Source organism: Zosterops lateralis (genome assembly GCF_965231275.1).
Source record: "Zosterops lateralis genome assembly, chromosome: 13".
Classification (NCBI taxonomy): Eukaryota; Metazoa; Chordata; class Aves; order Passeriformes; family Zosteropidae; genus Zosterops; species Zosterops lateralis.
The window spans coordinates 18,237,999-18,264,829 of record NC_139773.1 but is presented as its reverse complement, the minus strand read 5'-3'; the positions used below and the strand labels follow the sequence as shown (position 1 = coordinate 18,264,829).

The 26,831-nt window shown below is 46.3% G+C and overlaps 1 protein-coding gene across 1 annotated transcript; it reads left to right on the top strand.

Moving 5' to 3' along the window:
* The first annotated feature begins 192 nt into the window (after positions 1-192).
* DPP8 (dipeptidyl peptidase 8) lies at positions 193-24,562 on the top strand. Its single transcript, XM_083871058.1, has 20 exons — positions 193-239; positions 2,229-2,498; positions 3,975-4,087; positions 4,978-5,151; positions 6,029-6,197; positions 7,379-7,489; positions 7,832-7,960; positions 9,414-9,475; positions 10,501-10,601; positions 11,911-12,088; positions 13,244-13,403; positions 14,154-14,233; positions 14,623-14,775; positions 15,331-15,466; positions 16,222-16,367; positions 16,868-17,014; positions 17,430-17,582; positions 18,888-19,030; positions 19,687-19,798; positions 20,356-24,562. Exons 2-20 carry the CDS (start codon positions 2,240-2,242, stop codon positions 20,476-20,478), a joined length of 2,649 nt encoding a protein of 882 aa, XP_083727184.1. The 5' UTR covers positions 193-239; positions 2,229-2,239; the 3' UTR covers positions 20,479-24,562.
* The last annotated feature ends 2,269 nt before the right edge of the window (positions 24,563-26,831 follow it).

Here is a 26,831-nt window from a genome sequence, read left to right as displayed (position 1 = left end):
CTGACCCCCGTGCATACTGTAGTGTGTGTGTGTGTTTGTCCCAGTCCCTGTGCCAGGGGTCCCTGTGTCCCTGTCCCCATTCCCGGGTGGATGTCACATCCCTGTCCCCGGTCCTACGGGCCGGCGGGCGGCGCCCTGCCCGGTACGTGCCGTGCCCGCGGCCGCTCCGGGAAGCGGAAGCGGAAGCGGCAGCAGCGGCCCGGCGGGGCGGCTCGGCAGCAGCGCCGCCGCGGAGCGCCGTGAGTACCGGGGGAGCCTCGGGGATCGGGCAGGGGGCTCCGCTCCGGGGAGGATCTCTGGGGACTTTGGGACTCCTGAGGTGGGCGGGAGGAGGGGGTTTGATCCGGGGTGGCCCAGCCTTCCGCCCCCGGCCAGGCTTGGCCGCCGCCCCGGCCGTGGAGGGAACCCCGGGATCTGTCCCCGGTTTTAGGAGCTCCTCGGGATCTGCTCCTGACCGTGGAGGGTCCCCTGGGATTTTCCCCCGGCCGTGCAGGCTCTCCCGGGATCTGCCTCTGCCCGGGGAGGGATCTGCCCCTGGAGGTGGAGGGACCCCCCGAGGTCCTCTCCGGGCTGTGGAGGGTCCTCGGGATCTGTCCCGGCCATGGAGGGACCCCCGCGATCTGCCCGCCGTCCCCCCGGGACCTGCCCCCGGCCATGGAGGAACCCCCGGGAGCATCACCCTGGCACATTCCCGTGCCCAGTGGCCGTTCCCGCTGCTATTGGCTCGTTAACGTCCACTGCTCTTCGGTTTTTATCCCTTTTCTTGCGAGAAATAGGTCTGGTTAAGAAATAGCAGCATCTGGGGGTAGGTGGGGAAGGGAGGTTTTTTTCTTTGTTGGAATTCTTCAGACGAAACGAGATTTGCGATTCAGGTTTGAAGGTTCATTGTCAGTTCCTGGCGCTGTCTCGTCAGGAACTGACACTGCTCATTGCATGCACTGCTCAGTACATGCCTTGGACCCTCCTTCCCGTTGGACAGGGCTCTTTTATTCAGGATTTTTGTGCTGTTAATAGTGTGAGCAGAAGAAAGACCCGTGTTTGTTTGGTTTGTGTTGCCGGAGGTGAAACTGAACTATTTGTGTTAAGAAGAGTTTGTGTCAAGGAGCAGATCCTATTTTTTCACTCCTTTGGGGAGGTGTCTCAGCTGCTCTGGTGAGCCATGGGGGAGCCAGTCCATCAGAGAGCCCTGCCAGCTGCCCAAGCCTGTGCCTGGGGCTCCAGTGATCCTGCAGTGCCTGTTTGCTCGAGGGAAATGCTTTATTTAGGCTGTATTAGTGTTTTGTGAGGCTCAGGCCAACATGCTCTGTACACAACACTTGTGCAGTCTTTCCATGCTATATATAGACACCCCCTCCCTCCCTTTGAGGATTGACAACCCTACACCTTGGGCTCTCCAGGAATGAACTATGTGACAGGATCCTTTTGGAGCTGCCCTCAGCTCTGGGATTTACAGTGCGAGGACTTGGTTTCCTCTTGCCAGACGTCTGGGCTGATAATTTCAGCTCAGATACACTTTGTAAAGCCCAGCAGTCTGCAGGAAGAGATATCTGTTGAATTAACAGTCTGTTGGACAGATAAGACTTGTGTTGCAGAGAAATCCATTTGGGAAATTATTTTTGCACTGTGTCCCCTTCTGATATTTGTAATTGAGATGATATAATAGTGTTAATCACTGCTAGACCCGTCTGAGCTTAGTTTGAAAGGAGATACAAATAAACTCAAGGAGTTATGGGAGAATAATGGGAATAAGGACATGAGCTGCTTCAGCCTGTTGTGTGGCCTGATGGTTCCAGATCAGCTACCAGTGTTACTTATTCTGAGCAGTTGTTTGTCCCAGCTCTTGCTCCTCTCCTAATCATCCCCTGTTCTGATATCAGTGTAGTGAGGTGATATGTGGAGGTCTCAGGGAAAGAAGCAGATGGGAGCTTAAATGGGAAGAATTTATCCACTTCATGACCTAAAATGAGTGGTTGGTATGTGTGGGCATGGGAGAAACACGACAATAAATCTGTGTCTCCGTGAAGTCTGTGGTCCCTTCTGAAAGGCTGAGTGGTGCCAACCTGTTTTTCCAGAGCAGAAAAAATATCTCCTAGTTCTCTTCCTTCTGCTGTGGGTTTTATTCCCCACGTTAAAGGGAGTTTTCTTAAAGCATTTTTGCTGTGGGGTGTGTTGGGAGTGTGCAGTGAGGGTTTGCTGGAGCTGAAGCTCTGCTGTTGTGTTTTTTCCAGAAACATGCAACATGGCAGCAGCCATGGAAACTGAACAGCCGGGCCTGGAAATCTTTGAGACTGCAGGTCGTGAGGAGCAGGTCCCCAGGGAGGAGCAGCCAAAACTGGAACCTTTCTATGTAGAGAGGCATTCCTGGAGCCAGCTTCGGAAACTGCTCACAGATACACGGAAGTATCATGGATACATGATGGCAAAAGCTCCTCATGACTTCACATTTGTGAAGAAAAATGATCCCGAAGGACCTCATTCCGACAGGATCTACTATCTGGGTGAGCTGGCTGTGACAGTGTCACTGCAGGGCTCTTTGGGATTGACTGTTCCAGCTGGGTGTTCTGGCAGTTAAATCAAAAGGGATTCCAGGCTACACTGGCTGGTCAAAAGTCATGATTGTGATCGTAATATCTCATTAAAACTTGTGAGGTAATCTCCCGTGGGAGTGGCGTGATTGGAGGTCACCCATCAGGCCTGGGAAAGAACTGGGAAGTGGCCTTGGGGACATGTTCCCAAGCTGGAAGTTTGTTCAGTCCCTTTTCTGTCACTCCCAGTATATACTCACTCCAAAAGTTATGCAGGTTTATCTCCTTTCTCTTATTACAGCTGATGGGTGGAACCTTGTTCTCCTTCAAATTTTCCTTCCAAAGCAGAGATTTGAAGTGTAATTTTGAAAGTCCTTTGTGCCTCAGCTACCAATGGAGCAGGTTTTCCAGGAATCCTGTGGGCAGTAAATAGCAGCGTAGGTCAGGGGCAGCTTAAAGTGTAAATACTTTTCTCAACATTCTTGGTCTTAATAATAAAAAACTTCACATAGTTTGTTGTTCTTGGATTCAATCCCTCACTTGTGCATTGTTTCGCTAATTGATGTCCACTTGATAGAGGTGATTTGGCACCATAAGTGATACTGTGAGCAACCCTCTGAGTGGCTTTTTGGAGCACGCCTTGTGGTGGAGGAGTGCTTTTCTCAGGAGCTGCAGTAGCTGGACATAAATCCATGAAAACCTGGATTAGGGAGAGAAGCAATGGCTGAAGCAGAGGCTGGGAGCCAGAGCCATGTTCTAGCCCCACTGCTTGCCACTTAGGCTACTTGCTTAAGCTCAGATTTGTGATTCACAGAGTCTTTGCACGTGCTGTGCAGTGACAGAGTCAGAAAACTGCTGCTCTTTTTCCTCTTGTCATGAGATGGGGGAAATAATCCTTGGATGATGCTGAGTTCAAGCACGTAACAGATGGGTTGAGGTTGATTCCTTGGGATGAGCTCTGGTTTCTCATGTGCCACTTCCTGAGCCATAGATCAGGCTTGGCTTTCCCTTGGAGCACACCTGGCTCTCCCTGGGCTGATCCCCATGTGCCTGGGCAGGAGCCTTCAGAAATCTGAATAGCACTGAGAGAGGGGAGCAGGACAGGGATGTTCAAACCTCCCTAAAGGTCAGTTACCTTTGAAACACAGGCTGTGTATCCCAGACAGGGGAATTGGCACAAAAAGCCTCCTTGATTTATAAAGCTTATGGAATTAAAGAGCAGTGAGAAGAACACAGAGTGCTTCAAGCAGCATGGGGTAGTCCTGGGTGTCATTGTTCTCTGCACTTCTATGAAACAGGGAGTTCCCAAAGTGAGGCTGCAGTGCACAGATCATCAGTGCTTCCACTGGTAGAAAAGGCCTGGGAAACTGTTCCTGGGCATCCTTTGAGAGTGTTTGGATTTTTAACAGAAAGCTAATATACTTCTTTTTCACCTCACTTTCACGATAGCAATGTCTGGGGAGAACAGGGAGAACACGCTCTTCTATTCTGAAATACCCAAAACCATAAACAAAGCTGCTGTCCTGCTGCTTTCCTGGAAGCCTCTTCTGGATCTTTTTCCGGTGGGTCCTGATTTCTTTCTTGCTTTGAGTATGTGGGATTTGGGGTTTTCACCGTGAAAATGTAAAGTTTATTTTCTCAAAAATGTAAAGATTCTCCTTATACATGCCAACCCTTCAGCTGTCCCAAAATGAAGCACAGCTTTCTCCTCAGTGTTTGGTGTTCCATCCTCTCTGTGTGCTGGATGACTCCTTTGCTGGCAGAGATGGCAAGTGCTAATTTGCATCAAGTTCTGTGCTGTGAGATCCTGGGGATTGCTGAGGGAGCCTGGAGTCTCCAATCTCTTCCCTGCTGTCTTGCAGGGGAAGTGATGATTCCCCCGAGGATCAGTCAGTGGCTCCGTGACTCACGCTGGAGCAGAGGATCCCTTTCCCACTCACTGGGATGTGGATTCCCTTTTCCCTGCTGCACATAGCAAGCCTGCACCATCCCATCCCATGCACCATGGCAGGCTGGAGGAGGTGGGACAAACCCCACATGGAATGAGGTGGATTTTTCCCCGAGTTATTTCCCGGGGCTGTCAGCCAGACGTAAAACTCCGGCTGTGCTCTCCTCCCACCAGACTAGTCACTGCATGTCTGTGAAAGTGAGCAAAGCCTCTCCTGCTCATTCTAGAAATAACAGACCCTCAGTCTGAGCTTTCTTATACCAGGGAGTGTTGGGAATAATGCTGGCCTTGCTATGGGATGAGTGGCTGTCAGTTTACAGTTGTGTGGGATCTGATCATGGCCTGCACCTACGAGTGCTGATGGCAGAGGCAAAGCAGGAGTGGGTTTCCAGCCAGCAGCAGGATTCTGGAGGAGGAGGATGTCTGCTCAGCCATCTGCTCCTGGAAGCAGGGTAAGGCATGCAGAGAAGAGATGTTGATTGGGCTCCTCTGCCTGTTTTTCAGGCCATCCTGGACTATGGGATGTACTCCCGGGAAGAGGAGCTGCTGCGGGAGAGGAAGCGCATCGGCACCGTTGGGATTGCCTCCTATGATTACCACAGGGAGAGCGGCACCTTCCTCTTCCAGGCAGGGAGTGGGATTTATCATGTGAAAGATGGAGGCCCCCATGGATTCACCGTGAGTTTGCTCATCTTCTGTCTCTCTGCTGGACTTTGCTCTGGCAAGGACTTCCTTTGGCTTGGAGTGAGAGCAAAGAGCAGATCATCAGCAGTTATTGCACTGGCACAGGAAGTGACCTTGATAACCCTGGAAACAGGATTATCCACAGGGGTGTGTTTCCATGATTGTAGAAACTCAGATGCAGGGCTAGAAGAAGTGGTAAAATTGTGGCAGCAAGGCAGGACACAAGATTTGTTTGATTTTTCATGACTAACAGTGTCCATAAAAAGCAACAAAAGGCTCTGTGCTTTTCCATGGAGTCAGACATCACATCAGAGACAACTTTTGTCCCCAGGCTGCAGTTTCCAGGTCACTGTTCTGTGGTCAGTGCTGGATGTGTTACACCCATTTTTACACCATTTGACTGTACAACTTGCAGAACAAGCAGCCTTCACTCTGCTGGTGCTGCAGCTGGCCTTCAAAGCTGAAATAATTTATTATTATTATAATAGATGCTGGTGCTTATCTACCCTGTTGTTGTGGGTAATTTTGTATCTTGAGTTGCTTTTGGAGGACAAGGTTGCATGTTCTGCCAGCCCCTTTTAGGGTGCTGTTTTTAAGAGTGTGCCAGGCTTCTCTACACAAACTGCCCTCTGATTGGGGCTGATCCTTAGCTCCAGGGAAAGAGGCGTGGTGGAACCATCATAGAAGCACAACTTTCCTTATAAAATATCTGCACAGTATTTTTCTGTGTGTAAAGTGGGTAGATTCCTCCCTAAACATGAAGTCAGTGTCCACACTACTGTGGTCTTCTGAAATCCGGGTTACTCAGTGGATGTCTTCCTGAGTTATCATATTTTACTGTGTTTCTTTTTTGTTTTTTAATTCCCAACAGCAACAGCCTTTAAGACCCATTCTGGTAGAGACCAGTTGTCCAAATATCCGGATGGATCCCAAGCTTTGTCCAGCTGATCCAAATTGGATTGCATTTATCCATTGCAATGACATCTGGATATCTAATATAGAATCCAGGGAAGAAAGGAGGCTGACATTTGTGCACAATGGTAATGCATCCTCAATTAAATTCCTCTACCTCCTCTGCACTTATTCTTGCTAGACTGCATTGAGCAATGGCACTAAAGGGTCTCCTGAAAAGGGGGTAATGGCCACTGTTTATTCCACCTTGTTTGTGTAGATTTCCTGTAGTGCAGATACTGTGGGATAATTCTTTTCTCTGCACTGTGCAATCTGTCAGAAAGAGTTGTTTGTTGGATACATATGGAAGGGTTCTTCTCTTGAAACACAGCACATTGCTTTTCACTGGAACAGCCTTTTTTGAGTGGAGGAGCTGTGGGTGGAATAGAGCTGGAGGAAAGTTTCTGTCAGTGAAATCAAGCTGCAGAGATTTTTAGAAACAATTTAGGCAGATTCTGAAAAGCTCTAGGGCTTTTGCTGGCCCCTCATACTCAGTAACTTAGGTTCTCACCTCTTACCCTCTTCAGCTCTGTTTTAGGCGTTTATCCTGGAAGAAAGAAAATGGGAAATTGTGGATAAATCACTTTAAAAATCAATTTCATTTTATATTTAAACTATATAATTTAAATTTTAGTCAATTGAAATTTATGACACTTCATAATAATGCTTTAGACTCTTTAAATGCTTAATATTAAAATATTATGTAAGTACAGTAAAAATAAGCTGTAGCAATGACTCCTTCTCAGATGATAATTATTTATGGAGTGCTGCTAAGTTACCTCCAGGGTAACAGGAAAAATATTGAAACCCTATGGATATGTCATCATGTTGAGATGTTATGTAACTCTGTTACTTTTGGTTCGTGAATGAAAAACTGATGCTTTCAGCTTTTTGAATGTTTATGTATTCAGTTTCAGTTGTTCAGAAAGGTTCGGGGTTTTGATTCTCTTAGAAGTTGTAGTTCCAGTTCACTGAACTCGGGTAGAGAGAACATTTTCTTTCTTTGACTAATTGAGAGCCTGATTAGGTAGAAGTAAGAAGAGGGAATGGCTTTCCTTTCCTAAAAGAAGCTGCCATGTCAGAGAGGATTAAATCCTCCCTAAATATATGAACAGAGAAGGCTGGAAGCAGAAAACAAATCTGCTGAGAAGTCAGATTTATTATCGTGTAATTGTTCCCTGGGGGTGAGCTTGGGCTGTGTTTGGGAAAATGCAGAACTGGTTTGGTTCTGCAGCACATCATGAACTAATTCTTGGGTGTCTTTTTTTAGAACTGGCCAACATTGAGGAGGATCCAAAATCTGCTGGCGTGGCCACTTTTGTGCTGCAGGAGGAGTTTGACAGATACACTGGCTACTGGTGGTGCCCAAAGGCACAGCCCAGTAAGTGTGGGGATCCAGCGTGTGTGACAGCTCTGTCCAGTGCAGAGCTCTCTCTTGCTCTTTACTTTTCCTTCTACAAGTTGGGAATGGCCTCCTTTGGAGCTGTCTGGATCAAGGGGGCAGGTTATAGGGGCCTTGTGAGCACTGGGAGGAGAGACTTCCCTTCTCACAACAGTGGTGGAGTTGTAGGAGTTTCAGTGTTTTGCTTAATGAAACGTGAATCACAGGCTGTATTGGATTTTTCTTCATCCTTCCAATCTGCTTGTGCTGCTGAGAGAATACTGATGCCTGCAATAACTGATAATTCTGTTCTGTAATTCTGTCATGTTAATTCATTTACAGCACTGGATGGGGGTAAAGTTCTTCAAATTCTTTATGAAGAAAACGATGAGTCAGAGGTGGAAATTATCCACGTCACATCACCCATGTTGGAGACAAGAAGAACAGATTCCTTCCGGTACCCCAAAACTGGTGAGACCCTGAAACTTTACATCCCTGTTTCTGGAAGTCACCAATTTTATTCCATGTGCCTGACAGCAGTGACTCTCCAAGCCTAGAGCAGAGAGGTGTTGAGTAGTCTTTGAATTGGTGTCCAAATGTGTTTGGGGAAGCTGCTCTGGAGGCTGGGTGAGTCACTGGTGACTGTGCTGATACTGCAGCCTTGTGGTTACTGAGGGCTCTGAGTGTCAGGAGTTGGCAGGAAACCTCTCTCACTGTCACTGTTTGAGCCACTCCCTGGAATCCTGAAGACCTGAGTTGTTAAGGAGTTGATTCTTGTTAGAGCCCTGTGTTTCTGAGGGAACAGCTCCAGAATTACAGCCTTTTGGGGTTTTGGGAGGGTTTCTGTTTAGCTGCTGGCAGTACTCTGGCAGTTCCAGTTCTCTGGAGGACTCTGATCTCCAGGATTGCTCTTGGACTTTAAACAGCAAACCTGTCCTGCTGCAGCCTGCCAGGAAAATCACCTGTGGTCACATTTGCACATTTGCATTTGTGGATGATCTGGAAGCTTCAGCAGTGAAGGGCTGAGGGCAGGCTTGAAGTGGAAGCCACTGGAATCAGGGAAGTAGGATTTAAGCAGACATGCTGAGGGCTGATTTACTGTCAGCTGTGGGGAAAGTTTGAGTAATTCAACCTTTCTGAGATGTCCTTGCTATCACAGCAGGACACATTGCTCAGGTGGCAGTGGTTTGCTCTCTTTCCTCACTCCTGAAATCTTCATTTTTTGGAGAAATATCTTTGTTTGGCTGACCTTCTCAAGCTGCAGAATTCATTCAGATCTTGTAGATTCACTGGAAAAGCTCTCTGCTTTTCCTGATTTACTACTTGTGTCAAGGATAGAGAAAGGCTCAGTGTGAGGCTGGGAAGCAAGAGGTGACACCTCGTGGTTATTTGGTGCTTGTGAACACTCAGATTTCTGAGAGTATTTTGCCATGGCTCCATTCAATGCAAAGAAAACAAGCTACCAAAACCCAAATCTCTTAAACAATATGTAGCTTTATTATCATAATGGCACTAGTGATGGCAATAGGTTTTTAGGTGTTTAGTTTTCACTTCAGCACTGGATCACTTTCTATGCACCACCTTGGAATAACAGCCAAACAATGAACCAAATCTTGCTTTGCTATCCCAGTCACTCCAGAGCATTTACTTCCACCCTGTAAATGCATCCACTGACTGTGGGAGAGAAGACTGACTGGGACAGCAGTGTGGCTCTTGATCAGTTTGCAGGATTACATCCTCTAAATCTCCTCACATTTACAGTTTGTTTTTCCCCTGCCTGGTTCTGTGCTGTCTCTCAGACGTGCAGGGAGGCTATTTGATCAAAGAACATTCTGCTGTTTGCCTTTTCCAGTCCTGTATGAGTAACACCACAATAATGCACAGCAAACAATTGATGCCTGACTGTTAACATCTGTTTTTATAGGTACAGCAAATCCAAAGGTCACTTTCAAGATCTCTGAAGTGACAATCAATGCAGAAGGCAGAGTAAGTCTATGTTCTGTTTATTTTCCAAATCCATTTAATTGCTGTGATTTTTTTTTTAATTAATTTTCCAGTTCTGTACAAAGAAACTTTCCTGGTTGTGATGGCTTCCTGGCTTCTCTGAAGGCAGTGCCCTTGGCTCATTCCTGTGCAGATACTCAGTGTGCAGCAGTATTTCTCAAGGCTGTGCTTTTCTTTGCTACCACTGGTGTATGAACTCAGCTGCAGAGCAGAGTATTGTAGGTGTGGATGGTTAGACCTTCTTATGTGACTGATCTCTTGATTGGCTGCAGATATTGGGAAAATTGGATTGCAAATATAATATATCATCTTACAAAAGCATGAACATATGGAAAGAGATGAACTTTGCTTTTGACCTGGGATTTTTTAAACAGATGCAGAAATTTCCACAGGCCAGTCCAAGATCTTTGGACAGATGGGAAATTAATCTAATCAAACAGATACATTAACAGCCATAAATTATTGGAATTGTCCCAACTCTAGAGCTACTTCAGCCATCAGCAGTCACCTGCTGGGATAGTGATGCTGGTGTCAGCCAGCAAAGGCAGGGAAAGCCTTCAGGACCCTTTGGGTACCACTGGGACTTGTTCCCAGTCCCAGCAGGGACAGACTGCAGCACTGCATTTCATGGATTAAGACCACATTGAGAACTGGGTGTCATGCAGGATGTTCAGCACCTATCCATGAAAATCTCAGTAAAAATCACCTCCCCTTTCACAGGGGGGCACTGAGAATTCAAATGAGTTGTGCAAGATGAATGATGGGTTTGTGAGCAGCATCCAGATTTCTCTGGTCCCAGCCCTGGCTGTACTGGCAGTGTGCAGCTCTCCTGCTGTGCTGGGCTCTGGAGACAGACGGGCTTCAGTCCCCTGTGTTGCAAAAGGCTGAACAATCTAAATTGCATGAGCTGCACAGAAAAAGTCTTCTGTGTCCAGGCTCTCGTCGTGCATGAAAAACTGGTTGTGGGGGTTCATCTCAGTGTCACTGAATTGCTGCTTTGTCAACAGATTGCAGATGTTGTGGATAAAGAGCTAGTTCAGCCCTTCGAGATCCTCTTTGAAGGAGTAGAGTACATTGCTAGAGCTGGGTGGACGCCAGAAGGAAAATAGTGCGTATGTTAATCCTGTCTCTGCTCAGAGGGTTTGGGGTCATACAGTCAGAAGCAGATTGTAGTGGTCTCTGTCTTCTTCCAGCTTAAGCCTGCTTTCACTTTTACATTGCTACCAACTTGTTTGTGCAAAGGGAACCATTTTTCCAAAAGCCAAACCAGAGCCCTCCTTGTGTCTTTCTCTGCTCCCTGGCCCTACTGCTTTGGGTTTGGGCACTCGCAGCCTTTGATGTGTGTGTCCTCTCAGCATCCCTGTGAGAGAGAGTGCAGTGCTATTATCCCCATTTTACAGATGGGGAACTGAAGCCCAGAGAGGTTAAGTGCCTTGCCATGGTCACGCAGGAAGTCTGTGGCTGAGGAGAGAAATGAGCCCAGGTCCCCCAGGCCCTAGGCTAGCGCCCTAACCACTGGACCATCCTTGCTGACCAGACTTACTGATCAGAAAACCTGCTGTAAGTGCTACTTACATTTGCATGTCATTTTAACCCTGTAGATGATGTAGTACAGTGTTTCTAACTCACCAGAAGCTTCTCCAAAAGGATATTTCACTGAAAGGGTTGTCCAGCCCTGGCACAGGCTGCCCAGGGCAATGGTGGAATCACCATCCCTGGAGGGACTTTAAAGCTGTGTAGATGTGGCACTTGGGGACATGGTTAGTGGTGGGCTTGGCAGTGCTGGAGGAGGAATGGTTGGACTCAGTCTTAAGAGTCTTTTCCAACCCAAATGATTCCGTGGTTTTCCAGACGTGCACTCCTCCAGGTTTTGAAACTAAAGATGGCTTGCACCTTTTCAATTTCTTTCCCATCCAAATATGGAAGAAAACCAGGGACACATTTGCTATATTATCCTGCTTTTTGCAGAATTATTGTTGGAGCTACATACAAAGCCATCAGAATATGGCAGGGGCTGCTGCTGGTCCCTTTGGATGCCAGAGTTATTCTCTGCCAGGTGTAGATCTAACAATAGTATTTTCACAAGCATCCTAAAATTTCAATTGAAATTTTTTTTCTGCTTCATTATTCCCTCTGATTTTTCTCTTCTCTTTCTCCCTTGAAGCACAATTCAAATCAGGGAGAACAGAATGAGTTAAACTTTTGAACTTGCAGTGCTTATGCAATATTAAAATGAAGCGAAATAGGTTCTTGTGTTATGGAAGAGATTTGTTTATGTGGGTGAAATTTTGCACGTGGCTTAATCTGCAAATGAATATTCTTGACTCCCTCAGAATGCCTAGTGCTACTGAGACCTTCAGACTTGTGTCATACTCATGGTTACATGTTATTTTCTCTAATATCTGTGTCCTCAACAGCATCTGGTCCATCTTGCTGGATCGCTCCCAAACTCGGCTTCAGATAGTCCTGATCCCTCCTGCATTATTCATCCCCACAGAAGATGATGCAATGGAAAGACAGAAACTTATTGATGCTGTACCAGATTCTGTTACACCTTTCATTATTTATGAAGAAACGACAGACATCTGGATAAACGTAAGAATTTGAATGTTGGTGTTGCTGTGCTGCCAAGCAGAGTGATCCCATTGTGCAAGTTCTGTGCTTCAGTGCTTCCTGCTGTGAAAAGCAGGATGCAGAGAACAGATTCGGGATGGGAAAACAGAGCTGCTTTGCTTGAGTCAATGCAGTATTCAGAGGCAGGAGCAGAGCCCAGGGCTCTGGTGTTCCCAGGCAGCCCCTTGCCCACAGTGTCACCAACACTCTCCAATTGTTAGCACCAGCAGTGCCACCAGATGAAATATTCTCCAGGCAAAAAAGATGGATCAAGATGGCACAAGATGAAAAGTCCTGAGAGTCACCTAACAGGCACTGAACACTTTGTGAAACTACATCTGGTCTGGTGAAACAAATTAAGGGTGTGATGTTCTGGGAGGTGAACTGCAAGGCCTGTGCTGAGAGCAGTCCTGGGTGTTCCTGGTCACTGCTGTAAACTGCCTCTCCTCACACTGCTGCACATAAAGATCCCTGTCTCTGCAGTGACATCCCATTGGAGGTGTGCCTGGGGGCATCAATCACGAGCACATAGTTGCATCTTTCAGCAGAAAACATTTGCACAAAGCCTTTCAGTGAATGGTCCCTATACAGCAAGTGCTCTCTTAGATGCCACATTCTCTCCTTAGTAAGTGTTTGGTTTCAGAATAGTGCAGTGAGTTTCCCTTTCTCCATTATTTTTACTGTCTGAAGTGGTTCTTGACTGGCAGCTCATACTGTGAAGAAAAATGCTCCCAAGTCCTCCAAAGATTGTCCCTTCAAGCAAAAGCTGACACGTTGATTAGTGGGAAGATGATGTCAGCTCATCTTTCTTTAAATAATCCTTCACTTGCAGGCAGCCCAGGATCGAGGTGTGCAGAGCTGGACCCACCTCTGTGTCTAAGCTAGAAGGGCAGGTGCAGAAAAACTTAATTAGTTTGGTGACCAGGATATAGAGTTTGACTGGCAGAAAGCTGGAGCTGCAGGGATGTGGCACTGGCTGCAGCTCCAAGTGTAACTGGTTCTCCCAGTAAGGGACAGTGCTGCACCCATTTAGTCTGGACTGTGTGGTCTGTGTTGGGCAGCAAGAGGAACATATTTTGTGTGACTGCAGTGCCAGAGTCCTGCTGGTAACACTGATCCACTGCTCTGTCTCCTCAGATCCATGATATCTTCCATGTCTTCCCTCAAACCCAAGAAGATGAGATAGAATTCATTTTTGCCTCTGAGTGCAAAACAGGCTTCCGGCACCTGTACAAGGTCACCTCGGTTCTGAAGGAGAGCAAGTACAAACGGTCCTGTGGAGGCCTCCCTGCTCCAAGTAAGGGGAATTGTTCTTGTGATTTAATTGGGCATGTGTTGCTGACCAGTGAGGAAATAAATGTCCTTCCAGCTGGCAGGAATTATTGTCTTATTGGAAACTTCTGCTGTTGTCCAGGAAAGCTCTTCACAGTGTACAGTCATTCCTCTGGAAATTGTACAGGGGTTATTCTGTTTTAACCCCAGTCTTTCTTTATGGACTTGAGGGAAAAGTTTCCAAAAACCAGATGGAAAACAAACTCTCTGTGATACTGTGAGAATTAGTTGGCTTTTCCTCTTCACTGCTGGAACTTGGTCTTGCTCAGATGCAGGAAATCACTGTGTGTAAAGCTCCCAGAGTGGTTTTTTTTCCACAGCATGTGTTCTTAAATTCACAGTTTCATGCTGTGATAGTTAACTTACTTAGTGCGTGTTGAAGGCACCTACTGAGCTCTGTATGCACAAAAAATATTCACTATTTTATTAGAGGTCCTAGTTTCATGCAACTGTTGTGGGTCTTTTTTACCACATAGCATTATATCTTGGGTTGATTAGATTTCTCTAACTGCATCTGACTTCTTTTTCTTGCTAGATCTCCCTCATTATAAGGGAGATGAAATCATCTTATAAAATCAGAGTTCTTTCAAAGTTCTCCATTTTTGACAGCTCTTATTTCCTTTGCCTGCTTATTGTTCAGTATAAAACCTTTATTTCTGTGCAAGTGACAAAATATTTTTAGAAATAAAAATCTCTGTACATTGGCTGTTTGCAGGTGACTTCAAGTGCCTCATCAAAGAGGAGATAGCAATTACCAGTGGGGAATGGGAAGTGCTTGGCAGACATGGATCCAATGTAAGTCTTGCTCTTGCTTCCTGGATATCCTGCCCCACACACTGCAGGGAGATGGTCCCTTGGAGGGATCAGTATAAATCTATTAATCCAGTATGGTTTTAGCCAAAATACACAGTATTTCTGTTTTGTGTAACTTGTGAACTTGCACAAGGAGGGAAGGAAAGGTCCCCAAACTGCTGCTCTTCTAGCTCTGAGCTGGATGAATTCTTTGATCATTTCAATCAAACTGACAGAGTTGTAGACAGTGAGAGCAGTTGTTTGGTTTATCCCTTGCATATTTCTGGGCTCCAATTCAGCATTATGGAAGTTGGGCAGGAGGGATCCGGGGGAGACTTTGAGGTGGTAGAACTGGATATTGAGGGATGTGCTGTTTGTTTTGTTCCTGACAGATCTATGTGGATGAAGCCAAAAAACTGGTGTACTTCCAAGGCACAAAAGACTCACCTCTGGAGCATCACTTGTACGTTGTTAACTACGAGAACCCTGGGGAGGTGAAGCGTCTGACAGAGCGCGGTTACTCACACGCCTGCTGTGTCAGCCAGGTACCTGTGCCTGCCAGGGCTGCCCTGCCTCAGCCCAGGCTTATCCTGTCCCTCAGCACACAGGGCAGTATTGATATATAACAAAAACAGATTTTAGGCTGTGTTGTGCCCTCCTGTGTGTTGTACAGTCAGTGCATAAAACCACCCTGGGAAACTAGACTTGACTTCCCAGTTGCTCTCCAGCTCACTTCAGGTAAAAGGAACCAGGATGAATTGTTTAAAACTCTTTGAGCCTGACTCTCTGCCTGCAGTGGACTAGAGAGCAATCACCAGAGGAGATGAGCCTGAGCAGCATTGGGTGGAGTTCCAGGAAATCCAGCTAGGAATTCATGGCCCAGAAGGTTTGTGACAGGCTCCTCAGGCCACTCTTGGATTTTTAGGTGTATCTTTGGGTTTGGAGTGTTAAGGGCTGTAGTGTTTCAGAAGCAAAAGTGCTCAGATTTCTGGTTTAATTTGGTCCGTAAACACCTTCTGAAAGATCTGAATGCAAAAGAAACTATCACTTCCTTGTGGCTCTGCACCAAGGAGTTCAAAGCATTTTCTTTTTCTCCCCAGGACTGTGACATGTTTATCAGCAAGTACAGTAATCAGAAGAACCCCCACTGTGTGTCACTGTACAGACTGACAGGATCAGAAGATGATGCAGCTCATAGGACTAAGGAATTTTGGGCTACCATTTTAGATTCAGCAGGTACTGGCATGGATGAGGGAGAGGAAAAGGACAAGCAGGATCATAGGATTAAAGATATCCCAGTGTATGCTTGCTTGAGATGGCTGTTGTGGCTGACCAGACTTGTCTCTGAAACTCAGGCTTGTGTGAGGAGTTTGTGAAGTACAGGAGGGACATTTTCAGCTCAGCAACAAATGGATATAAACAGACCATGAAGGAATTTCAAGTGGAAATTATCAATTTTATCCTGCCAGTTTTAGCTCAAGGAGAGATTTAAGTGCACTCACTTGCTCTGTGTGATGTGCCTGCTAAAGACTGTGTTCCTGGGGAGGGAGGTGCACTTCTTAAATAGTGTGTACTGCTGCCTACTCGTGTCTTCATGAGACATCTCTGGGGCTATAATCTTCCACTGGATTTCTGTTGCCTTTCATTTCTGCTTACCTGAGGCATACTTCATGTCCTGTGCTTTCCATGTGTTAATGTAGCAAGTCCTAAGTGGAATTAGGAAGGGATGGGACATCTGTAATGTCTGTGTCAGGGGAGAAGAGTTACTGTCATTCACAGGAAAGCAGGGATGGGGATGTGATAGGGCTCAGAAAGCTCACCTAAGGCTGGGGCATTCCCAGTCTCTGCCTGGATCCAGCCACACCCACTGGAAAGTGTGGGAGAGTTCCACTGGGATTGCAGTGAGACTGGTGACAGGATAGTGGTGCAGCAGAGCTGTGTTACTCATCCATTCCTGTTAAAGCCAGGCTCTCTGTTCCCTCCCATGGCAGGTCCTCTTCCTGATTACATTCCCCCTGAAGTGTTCTCCTTTGAGAGCTCCACGGGGTTCACACTGTATGGAATGATGTACAAACCCCACAACCTGCAGCCTGGGAAGAAGTACCCCACAGTGCTCTTCATCTATGGAGGCCCTCAGGTGAGTTGGTGAGCAGTAGGATGGGCTGGCAGGGATCACTCCACTGCTCTCCTGCAGGAACACTTCCTGCTCTGTGCTGAGGGCAGCAGGTGGCATTTTGTTTGGTGAGTAGGTGCTTGGCCAAAGGTGCTGTGGGGATTCATTGTTCCCAGTTCATGGATCCAGGCACTGCCACTTGTCTGAGGACAGGTATGGAGTAGCAGAGCTGGATCAGGGAGAAAAGGGAATCAGGTAGTCCTTGTTCCCAGTTCTGTCTCCTCCTCCTCTCCAGTTGTCTCATTGGACCTCAGTTCAGCTCTTCATACCTGTGACACAGAATGACTTGTTTTACTGGGAGAAGAGCTTATTGCATAGCAGGGAGAGGGAATCCTGCAGCAGGGAGTAGGGATCTTGAAAACTTTACATTATAAAATTGTATAAAGCATTTAAAGGAAGGTAAATATAAACAAAATCTGGATTAAGAGGTGACCTCTGGATTCTGTGCTGCTCTTGTATTCCAGGTACAGCTGGTGAACAACCGGTTTAAAGGAATCAAGTACTTCCGACTGAACACCCTGGCCTCTCTAGGCTATGTTGTTGTTGTCATTGACAACAGGGGCTCCTGCCACCGAGGGCTGAAGTTTGAAGGAGCCTTTAAATACAAAATGGTAAGTGGGCTCTGAGTCTGGCTGTGTTCGCAACCAGGGATGGGTTTGAGTGCCAGTGTTACCAGCACTGAAGCACTGGTTTGGCACAGGTGCCCAGCACTGCCTGTGTGACACTCCCAGGGTTTGGGGACAGGAAGTGTGTATTAGGTGAGAATTGAGGGAGGAGAGATGCTTGATGTGGGAAAGATAAAGTGTCATGGTTTGAGGTTGTGAACCAGCTGCAACCTGACACAGGGTGGTTCATAACAAGGCTGGGACTCCTCACAGATACAATTTGCAGCTCATGAAGCAGGACAGTTGCATTATGAGCAGGGATCACTCCTGAGTACCAAAGCTCTGAAGGTGGTTACCTTGGGCAATCCTGAGAGTGTAACTTTTGCCTGTAACTAACAGAACTTTGCCTCTGCCCTGCCAGGGACAGATAGAAATCGATGACCAGGTGGAAGGGCTGCAGTATTTGGCGTCACAGTACGACTTCATCGACTTGGAGCGTGTGGGCATCCACGGCTGGTCCTACGGAGGCTACCTCTCCCTAATGGCTTTAACACAGAGGTCAGATATCTTCAGGGTATGTTCATGCATTGAGTACTACTCTGGTGGAGCAGACAGATTTTTTCCTTTAATAATGTGACTTCCATGGGTGGTCACAGCACAAAGACCTTGGAGCTTGCTCTAGACAAGTTAGGACACAGTGCAATGGCTGTTTTCTTCAAGACTCTTCTGTTTGGGTGACTTCAGAGAGAAGTGGCTTTTCTAGCAATTTGTTGGACTGTTGAGCTTGCAATGACTTAGCTGTGCTCCTGTACCTCTACCTATCTCAGGTCACCTGTGCTGAAGGTACCTTAGGTAGTGTCAACTGCTGCCCACTTAGTGTCAGCTGAGCTCTTTGTGTTGTGAACCAGGTAAGGGAAATGATCCTGGTGAAAAACAACACCTCCTTCTCCTCTTTGTGGCCCTGAGAGAGCAGTTCCTTTGCAGACTGATCTATTCCCAGATCAAATTGCCCCTGCTGCTGCACAGCAGTGTGTTCTGAAGCAGCCAGGACAGCCTGGGGATGGGGAGAGGTACTGGAAAGAGGTTCTTGTGCCTGCCTGACTTGAGACCACTATAATAAACAGCCAGACTGCCTTTGAGTAGAGTTGTGGGAAGAGCTGGTTATTGCCCTTGAAATGTGTTTTGTTCTTTGTGGTTACTCTTGCTTTAATATTATTGCGACATTTAATAATTATTTGTCTCAATCCTTAACAATTGTTGTATTTTTACCTTTACAAACACCTATCTTGCAAAGGGGTTTTAGGTGGTTTTGTGGTGGGTTTTTTTGTTTTGGTTTTTTTTTTTTTTTTTTCCACAAGCCTCTCTGCAGGCTGGTGGTAGCCATGCAGGGCAGTTTGCTGAGTCTTAGGGAGCTGTTTCTGTTAGACATGCAAATGCACCCAAACCCACAAAAAACCCTCACAGAATGCACTTCCTCGGCATCCCTTGCAGGGGGGTATGTTTAGAGTTGCTTCCAATTTACCCGTAGGCTCTTCCTGGTTTTCAGCACATGTGGATCATAGCTAAGCTGTGCTCTGAGGTAGAGACAGCAAGGATTGCTTTGCTCCTTCCACAGTTACAGTGGGATGAAGCCACGGCAGGGAAGGATGTGGCCAGGTCAGGGGCAGAGTTGTCATTCCCAGGCCAGGGGCAGAGTTGTCATTCCCAGGCCAGGGGCAGAGTTGTCATTCCCAGGCCAGGGGCAGAGTTGTCATTCCCAGGCCAGGGGCATAATTGTCACTCCCAGGTCAGGAGCAATGCTGTCATTCCCAAGTCAGGGGCAGAGTTGTCACTCCCAGGTCAGGGGCAGTGCTGTCATTCCCTCTCCTGGCACTGGCAGGTGGCCATAGCCGGAGCCCCGGTCACGCTGTGGATTTTCTATGACACGGGATACACGGAGCGCTACATGGGCCACCCGGAGCACAACGAGCAGGGCTACTACCTGGGATCCGTGGCCATGCAGGCTGAGAAGTTTCCTTCTGAGTAAGTTTGTCTTCTTTTTCCTACCAGCAAAGTTCAAGCCCCATGGACACATTTTTATCTCCCTGTTCTTGGTATTTCTCTAGTCACAAATGCTCACATTAAATAATATTTTTTAAAAACCCCAACAATACCCAACACTAATAAGCTTAATACTCAAATGAACATTTGCATAATCACAGACCATTTCGTGTTAGACCTTTTATACTGTATTTTGTGTCTAAAGAAATGACAAACATATCTTCAATTTGATAGCACTTTAGAGCCACGTGAAGCTAAACAAAAATTAGTTGATTGAGATGTTTTTGTGTGTTCTGAGGCTGTCTCAGCACAGCAAAATAGGGCCATGGGCTTTCTTGCCAAAGAGCTGACAATCAGCAAGTTTTGAGGCCTCATATTGTCCAAGCTAGGAAGCATTGCTGAGAAATAAATAAGATATTCAGATAAAAGATCTGACTGTAATACACATGTGCAGGAAGAACTTTCAGAGGAGGAAGGAACAGGTTCAAGAAACGTGTCTATCCAGAGCAGTTTACAACTGTGAAATTACTGCTTTCAGTGCAAATAATCTTTTTTGGGGAGTGTTTTTGTGGGGATGATTGTGGACTGTGAAATGAGTGGGATGCTGTCTAGAGCTGTTTGTCTCTTGCTTTTCCCAGACCAAACCGTTTGCTGCTGCTACACGGATTCTTGGATGAGAACGTTCACTTTGCACACACCAGTATTTTGCTCAGCTTTTTGGTGAGAGCTGGGAAACCCTATGACCTACAGGTAAGGCCAGAGCCAGGGTGTAAAGGTATGTGTGTCTTGGAGGAGTGCAGAATTGAAACTTGTACCATGGCTGTGCTGGACACCTTGGAATTCTAGGATAAAATTGTAGCATTTGAGCCAAGGATTTTTTTAAAGTTAATATTTTATGAATTAACAAAAAGAAAAATTGGGTAAATAAGTAGTTAAGGCTGTTCCTAAGGTTCTGCAGCTGGAAGGCAGTGCAGCAGTGTTCATGCAAGCATGGAACAGGGTTCTGCATTTAATTAAACCCTGCTGGCTCAGTGCAGGTGGAGCCCAGGGATCCCACACCACACTGCAGAAGTGGGAATGTGCTCTGGTCAGGAGCTGCCTCTGCTCAGCCAGGCTGATCCCCTCCAGCACAGCTGGATCCCAGTGAGTTCTCCTGGGTTCAGGCAGTGCAGGATGAGGTGTGTCAGTTCAGGAGCAGGGTTAATGCAGGGACATTCCGTGGACATTTGGAATGTGGCTCTGGAACTGATTTAAACATTGGCACCTTCAACTCCTGTGGATATTTACGACTTCATTTTCCATTTCAGATCTACCCTCAGGAGAGACACAGCATCAGGGTCCCTGAGTCGGGGGAGCACTATGAACTGCACCTGCTCTATTACCTGCAGGAGAACCTGGGCTCTCGCATCGCTGCCATGAAGGCCATGTGAACGACCTCAGAGCTCTGCTCCACGCACAGGGAGGTGTAGGAAACTAGAGAAAATAGGATGGAACTTTTGCTTTCTGGTGCCTGCCACACGTACACACACGTACACACCCTCACAGACACTTTTTTTTAAAAAGTAAATTTGGTGCCATACAGGAAATTAAAGTACGGTGATCTAATAACTTTAGTTATTAAACTTTAAGTTTAAGCTGTAAATAAAATCCAATGTCTGTGGTATAATAGAGTACCATGGGTGTTCTCTTGGGGGACGAGCTGAAACTGAAAACAACGTACTTCTACAGCACCAGATCTTCACTTTTTAAAAGCATTATGGCATAATTGATGTATTTTTACAGTGTGTTCCTTAGTATCTTATTACATTATACTGGATGATTTACTCACTACACAGGAAGAGTTTACCTGAATGGTTACAATTTTTATTAATTTTAAATGCTATCATATAGCTTTTATGCTTTGTGAAAGGGATGTGTCTCACTCCTTAGAAGGTGGTCACAAGTTGAACACATTCCCTGTCTAGATGTTAATTGTTTTTTAAGAAGAAAGACTTTTAAGCTGTCTCTTAACATATTTGAAGTTTGGATTCAGATCAGTTGATGCCAGGTTCTTTGATTCCTTCTCCCCTTGGATAAATCATTCTCTTTTCTTCCAGCAGCTTGAGAACCTATCCTGATTGTACTTGATTTCAGTGGAGAAGTGAATTGATACTTTACTGTGATATGGGCATAACAATCTTTTATTCTGAGGTGCAAACTAACTTAAGTTAAAAAGCAGAAACTGTAAACTTTCAAAGAAGCTTCAAAGTGCATCCTGTTGAGATTTGTCCCCGATGTTCACTTTGGAGCTGGGTTTGCAATACTCCTTCCTCACCTCACATCAGCATGATATAGGCATATGCATCCTGTTACAATTTAGAAATCCAATACTCTGACTGCAAGGTCTGCAGAGGATGTGTGTGGAGACCTTACATGTGAGGCAATATGAACTGTTCTGTTGAATTTCCTCATGTATGAGGGGCTATTTCCCAAGCTCATGCCCTGTCCAGTCCCCTGTTCCTGGGTCCTTTCTAGCACTACTGTGCATGATGATGATGATACTGTCTTTGAAAACCCCTTTCTGTACAGCTTCAGGTAACCCTCAAGGAATTGCAGTCCCAGTTGTGTTTTTGCTACTGAGGTTTTAACTAAGCAGCAGGCTTGGCTGAAAAGCAGAAGTGTGTGAAGGCACTTTTAACTGGCAAGAGGTAATTTAGGATAGAAATCCACAGAAAATTTTTTTTCTTTAATCCAGAAAATTCTCCCTTTGGGACTTGCCTCTGGGACTTTGATAGGTTTTAATGGTTTCCTTAGAAACCCAAGAACTTCATTTTCCTTCTGTTTTGGTGCTAGAGAGAAGCAGAGCATGATTTTCTTTTCATCTGCTGAAAATCTGGAATCACTCTCTGCGTTTACGCTCTTAGAACTCCACATGTTGTAACCTTGTACTTTCCTCGATTTTGTACTGTTCAGCTTGATCCCAGAACTCTGGGATTTAACACAGTCTGCCTGTATCGGATCAAACTGCATCGTTTTTCAAACTGCTGGGCATGTGCACCAAAGCAAGGGGAGCTGGGGCAGTTACACGGTTGTAAAAGCCGTGTGTGAGAACAGGATCTGGGATTTGGGATACACAAAGGAGCCAAAGCCCTGCAGGGAGTGTTTCCTCCGCAGTGAGGAGCCTTGGTTTGGCCTCTTTGCTGGTTTTCAGATCGCTGTGATTACAAGTGGATCAGTTAAAGCCCCATTAGCAGGTCAATAACGGGTTGATTTTGGGAAGGGCGTGGCAGGGATGGAGCCCAGCTTCAGGAATGTGTTTTCTTAGCGATTAATTGTGGCCGAAGCAAAGGCAGCATCCCTGGGGAGTGTGTTACAGTCAGCACCGAGAGAGGAGCCCATGTGCAACACAACAATGGGTAGAGACAAAAATAAGCTGTTCCTCTGGAATTCCATTGTGTTCCCTACGTGTTTATGCTGTATTATATATACATATATCTATATCTGTTCATATATACATATATGTATAAAATTACCCATGGATAGTATTCACCTTTTCCAAGGTTATTTATATTTTGTTCAATATTAAATTAACTTCCTTTTTTGGGGTGTTTTTGTTCTTTTTCTAGAGGTGATTATCCTTGAATGTAAATGTATATCATTTTTAAGATGAAATTGATCCTTTTGTTTAAAAAAAACAGAACAAAAATGGCCTTCATCAAACAGTGCTTTTTTTGGGGGACTGAAGAACTAAACATTACATGAGTAAACCAGGCTAGGTTTGGATTTGAGGCAGGATGTGATTATAAGTGCTGACATAGAATTTTTAATAATGCATCCTTCCACTGTTTTAAATATATACATCAAAAAAGCTATTAAAGTACAATATACTGTAACTGCTCTGTTTTGCAACATAAATTATGGATTCTTTCTTTCCTACCGTTTTCTTTTTACTGTAGTTAAGCACTTTAAGACCCCCGTGCTCTCTTATCTACTGTGGAAGTGCTGGAAGGATTTATCACCAGAGTTTTGTAGTTCTTGCAAAAGAGATGCCTTAGATGAAGTCTGATTCCAACTAAATTCCCAGTGAAGAAAGGCCTTGTTGTGATCGAGACTGCAGAGGTAGGAAGGTGTTAGTGCTGAGGGACTTTGCATCCTTATTTTTGGGGGGGACTGGTATTCTTGCACCTCATATGGTGAAGTGTTGGTCTGGCCAAGGACCAGGACAAGGCTGTACCTTACAGTCCTGGAGGTGGGAATGTCACTCAAGGAGGTTTCCAGCCTGTTTGATATTTGGGATTGTACTTCATCACTTCCTGCATGTTAAAGAATCACTTGGTTAACATGAGTTTTAAGCAGAACTAGTGAGATCCTGGGGGAGCACATGCAAGGGAGGTTGTGGAGCAAAAAGGTGTGAGGAGGAGCCTTTGCTGTGGCTCCCAAACCAGAGGTTGGTATGTCCCTGTGGAGGCCCCTCTGCCTTCCAGCTGTGTCTGCCCAGCAGGAGCCCTGCTCTGAGCAAGAGCAGGACTGAGTCTTCCTTGCATGGTGGATATTTAGTTGCACAGGTGTCTTTGAGATGAATGTTTTCATATGTTTAAGAACATATATGAAATATGGGGATCTGAGTGCTGAGATTGTTGTGTGTTGGTGCAGGCAGTTTCCTGTCTTTTGAGGTGGTTGGGTTTGCTTGTTTTTGTTCCTGGTGAAAGCACGTTCTTTCACCTCATTTTAGTGCAGCTTCCAGTGATGCCTCGTGAGTGTGGGATGTGCAAAGCTGTTGGGTTTCACCCCCACCTCCCTTTGTTCTCAATGATCTCTTTTTATTCAGAACACAGTAAAATTAGTATGTACCCAGAAGTGCTTAATTTTTACAAACTCAATGGAAAAATGAGCTCAAAGCACCAAGCAAAGCTTTGAAAATAACTAACTTCATTATATTAGAATGGAAAATGCATTCCCCACTTCCTAGTGGCATTTGGAAATAGGCTATGGAAAAACTTTCTGCGTGGGATAGTGTAGTAATGCTTTAACCCTGGAGCACCTGCACCTGAACCTGGGTAGGAAATTGTGGAGAATTCTCATACTCTGAGTTCCAACCCATATTCCCTGCCAGGAGAAGTGGGTTGTGCTCCTGCTGTGTGTCTGTGTGTCCGGCTGTCCTGCTGCTGCCGTGACACCCAAGCCCTGCCCAGGCAATAACAGAGTCTGAGAAAGTGAAACCTCAGCCAGGTGAGGCCCCTGCCTGTTTCCTTGAGTGCCAGAACCCTGCAGAGACTTTCCATGTGCCCCCTTTGGAAGAGGCAGAGAGCTCTTCCTGCGGTTTTTTCCTTGGCTGTTCTGCTCAGTAGAAGTTCAGGTGTTTAATTTGAGAACATGAAGTGCCTGCTGTTTGCGTTAACAAAATTGCATGTCTCACTCCAGTGGGTTTATTGGGCTCCCTCCCTCCCCCCTCCCGAGCTCCATGGCTTTTAATCATGTAAAGTGGAGACATTAGTTTTGCTGCGTTTTATTACAAAACCTTTGTTGCAATAAAGATGCTGCTAAATAAATTGAATTAAATGTTGGGTTTTTTTCCACCCTATTTTCAACCGTCTCTCTCCTTGATTTAGGAGAGCTCGTGTGTAATTAAATCTGTGCCCTCGTCGCTCTGTGGAAAGCAGCAGCGACGTGTGTTTGATGCACGTCGGGTGTTCCACAAAAGCATCTGCCACATTTCCTGTCCCTTGTGGTTTGGGAGATGGATGCCATCAGGAAGATCAGGCGTTTTGCTTGGCACAGCCATGTTCCCTCTCCTGAGCAAACGTTTCCATGTGAATGCAGTTTGCAGCCCTCGGCAGCCACCAGCCGGAGCTGTCGCACCAGGGAAGAGGTGGGACAAGTGCCACGGGGGAGGAGGTGGCCCTGGTGCCCCGCAGAGGAACCTGTGTGAATGGAATGGGCAGTGCAAGAGAAGAGATGTCCCTTCATGCAGTCACCTTGTGCTCAGCCTCCCGTTTGTCTCTCTGAGCAGAATGGGCTTTGCAGGCACCCCAGTTCCATGCAGTGCTGTCCCAGAAGGTCTGGAGGGCAGCTCAAGGCAGATACAATTCATGGTTTTACTCATTCCTGATTTTTCACCCACAGAGAAGCACCCCCTGTTTAAGAGGGGAGAAGCACTGGCCTGTGTTCTGCCCCGTTCCTATACAAGGTTCCCAGTTTGCAGTCCTTAGTGTGCATCCATGGGGGCTTCTGAGACCTGAGGGAAAGGAGTGAAGATTTGCCCAAGTCCTTTCAGGCTAAATTCATGGTATATTTTTAGTGTTTGTGGTCACAGTGCTGATCTGGGACAGGATAACAGGAAAATCTTTCCTGGAAGAACTTAAAATTAACCCTCTCATCATTTTATGGGATTAATAACAGAACTGCAAATGGCAGCTAGGATTAAAGGACTGTGTTTTCCTCCCCAGCATCAAGTCTTTTCTCGGGATAATCATTTTCCAGACTGCTCCTGCCAAACAGACCTATGGAGAACCAGTGCTGCTTCAGTTGAGCTCCTCGGCACAGACATGCAACACCACTGGGCTGGCCCTACAGGGGCACGTTTCCCGGGGAATTCCCAAAATCAGGATTTCTTCTCATAAAAACAAACAGCAACAGATTGCTCCACGGTGAAAACCAGCAGCAAGGAAATGGTGACCCAAAAGCAGCAAGGTAGGGACCTGTGGGAGGAAGGAGTGGTGATGCAGGGCCAGGACTGCATCCCCTCCTTCAGCTTTTGGAACAATGTTTGTTTGCTTTCTGCTGGAAGAACAGCCCTTTTGCTTTTCCAACAAAGATCGTTTGAACAATTTGCCTTCACCATTGCCCTCCCTCTTTTCCTTTCTATTCTACTTGCAATTTCGTTAGAAATAGATGAGTAAATACCGTGTACATTTGTGTGGGAGCTGCGGTGGCTTGTGGTTTTATGATTTTCCCCCCAGCTGTGATTCATTGCTTTTTACATTTTTTAATCTATTCCCCCACACCCCCTCCTGCTCTCCCTGTCTCCTTGCAGCCCAGCAGCTGTCGTTATCAGTGAAATGACTTGACATTATTTTGCTGTACTTTGTTTCTATTCATTGATTTGTTGAATGAAAACTATTTATCTGGCACTGACACGCGAGATTGGAGCCTTTCAAGAAGAGGCAACTCTGCAGTATAATTTTGCTCCAAAATGAGCAGAGCAAGAGCTCTGTTAAACCAGCCCAGCTGAAATCTCTGGCCCCATGATGGAGCAGAAGCACAGCCTACAGAGGTGGTGTATAGGAAAAGCATCTTTCCTTACCCTGCCTGCCCCCTGGGAAGCCCTGCTGGGCTCTTGCCAGAGGCAAATAAGGGATTTCTCTAGAGATGGGGATGTAGAGAAGTGCAGGAGGGGAGACAGGTGCTGGGCAGCAGGTGTGCAGTGTCTGCCTGGGGCTCCCAACACCAGGAGGATGTGGAGCAAGGCCGTGGACACACTTAGAGAAGCTGTGGCTGCCCCATCCCTGAAGTGTTCAAGGCCAACTTGGACTGTCTTGGAGCAACCTGGGATAATGGAAGGGTCCCTGCCCATGGCAGGGGGTGGAATGAGATGATGTCTATAGTTCCTTCCAAAGGGAACAGTCTCTCATTCTGTGATTACATGATTTTGTCTCAGGGTAGATGAGTTATTCCCCTCGGCATGATGAGCACCGCAGTGCTGGAGCAAAATCCAGGCTTGCTCCTTTGCCTTCTCCATCCACTGTGAGTTCATCCACATTTTAATATTGGGCATCCAGGGAAAAGCACCTTCTGGATCCCTCCT

Excerpts from the sequence above, each read along its gene's own strand:
- DPP8 (XM_083871058.1), top strand. The coding sequence starts at position 2,240 with ATGGCAGCAGCCATGGAAACTGAACAGCCGGGCCTGGAAATCTTTGAG. Across the intron at positions 15,467-16,221 it reads TACCATTTTAGATTCAGCAG|GTCCTCTTCCTGATTACATT; the intron begins GTACTGGCATGG and ends CTCCCATGGCAG. Across the intron at positions 19,799-20,355 it reads GGAAACCCTATGACCTACAG|ATCTACCCTCAGGAGAGACA; the intron begins GTAAGGCCAGAG and ends TTTCCATTTCAG.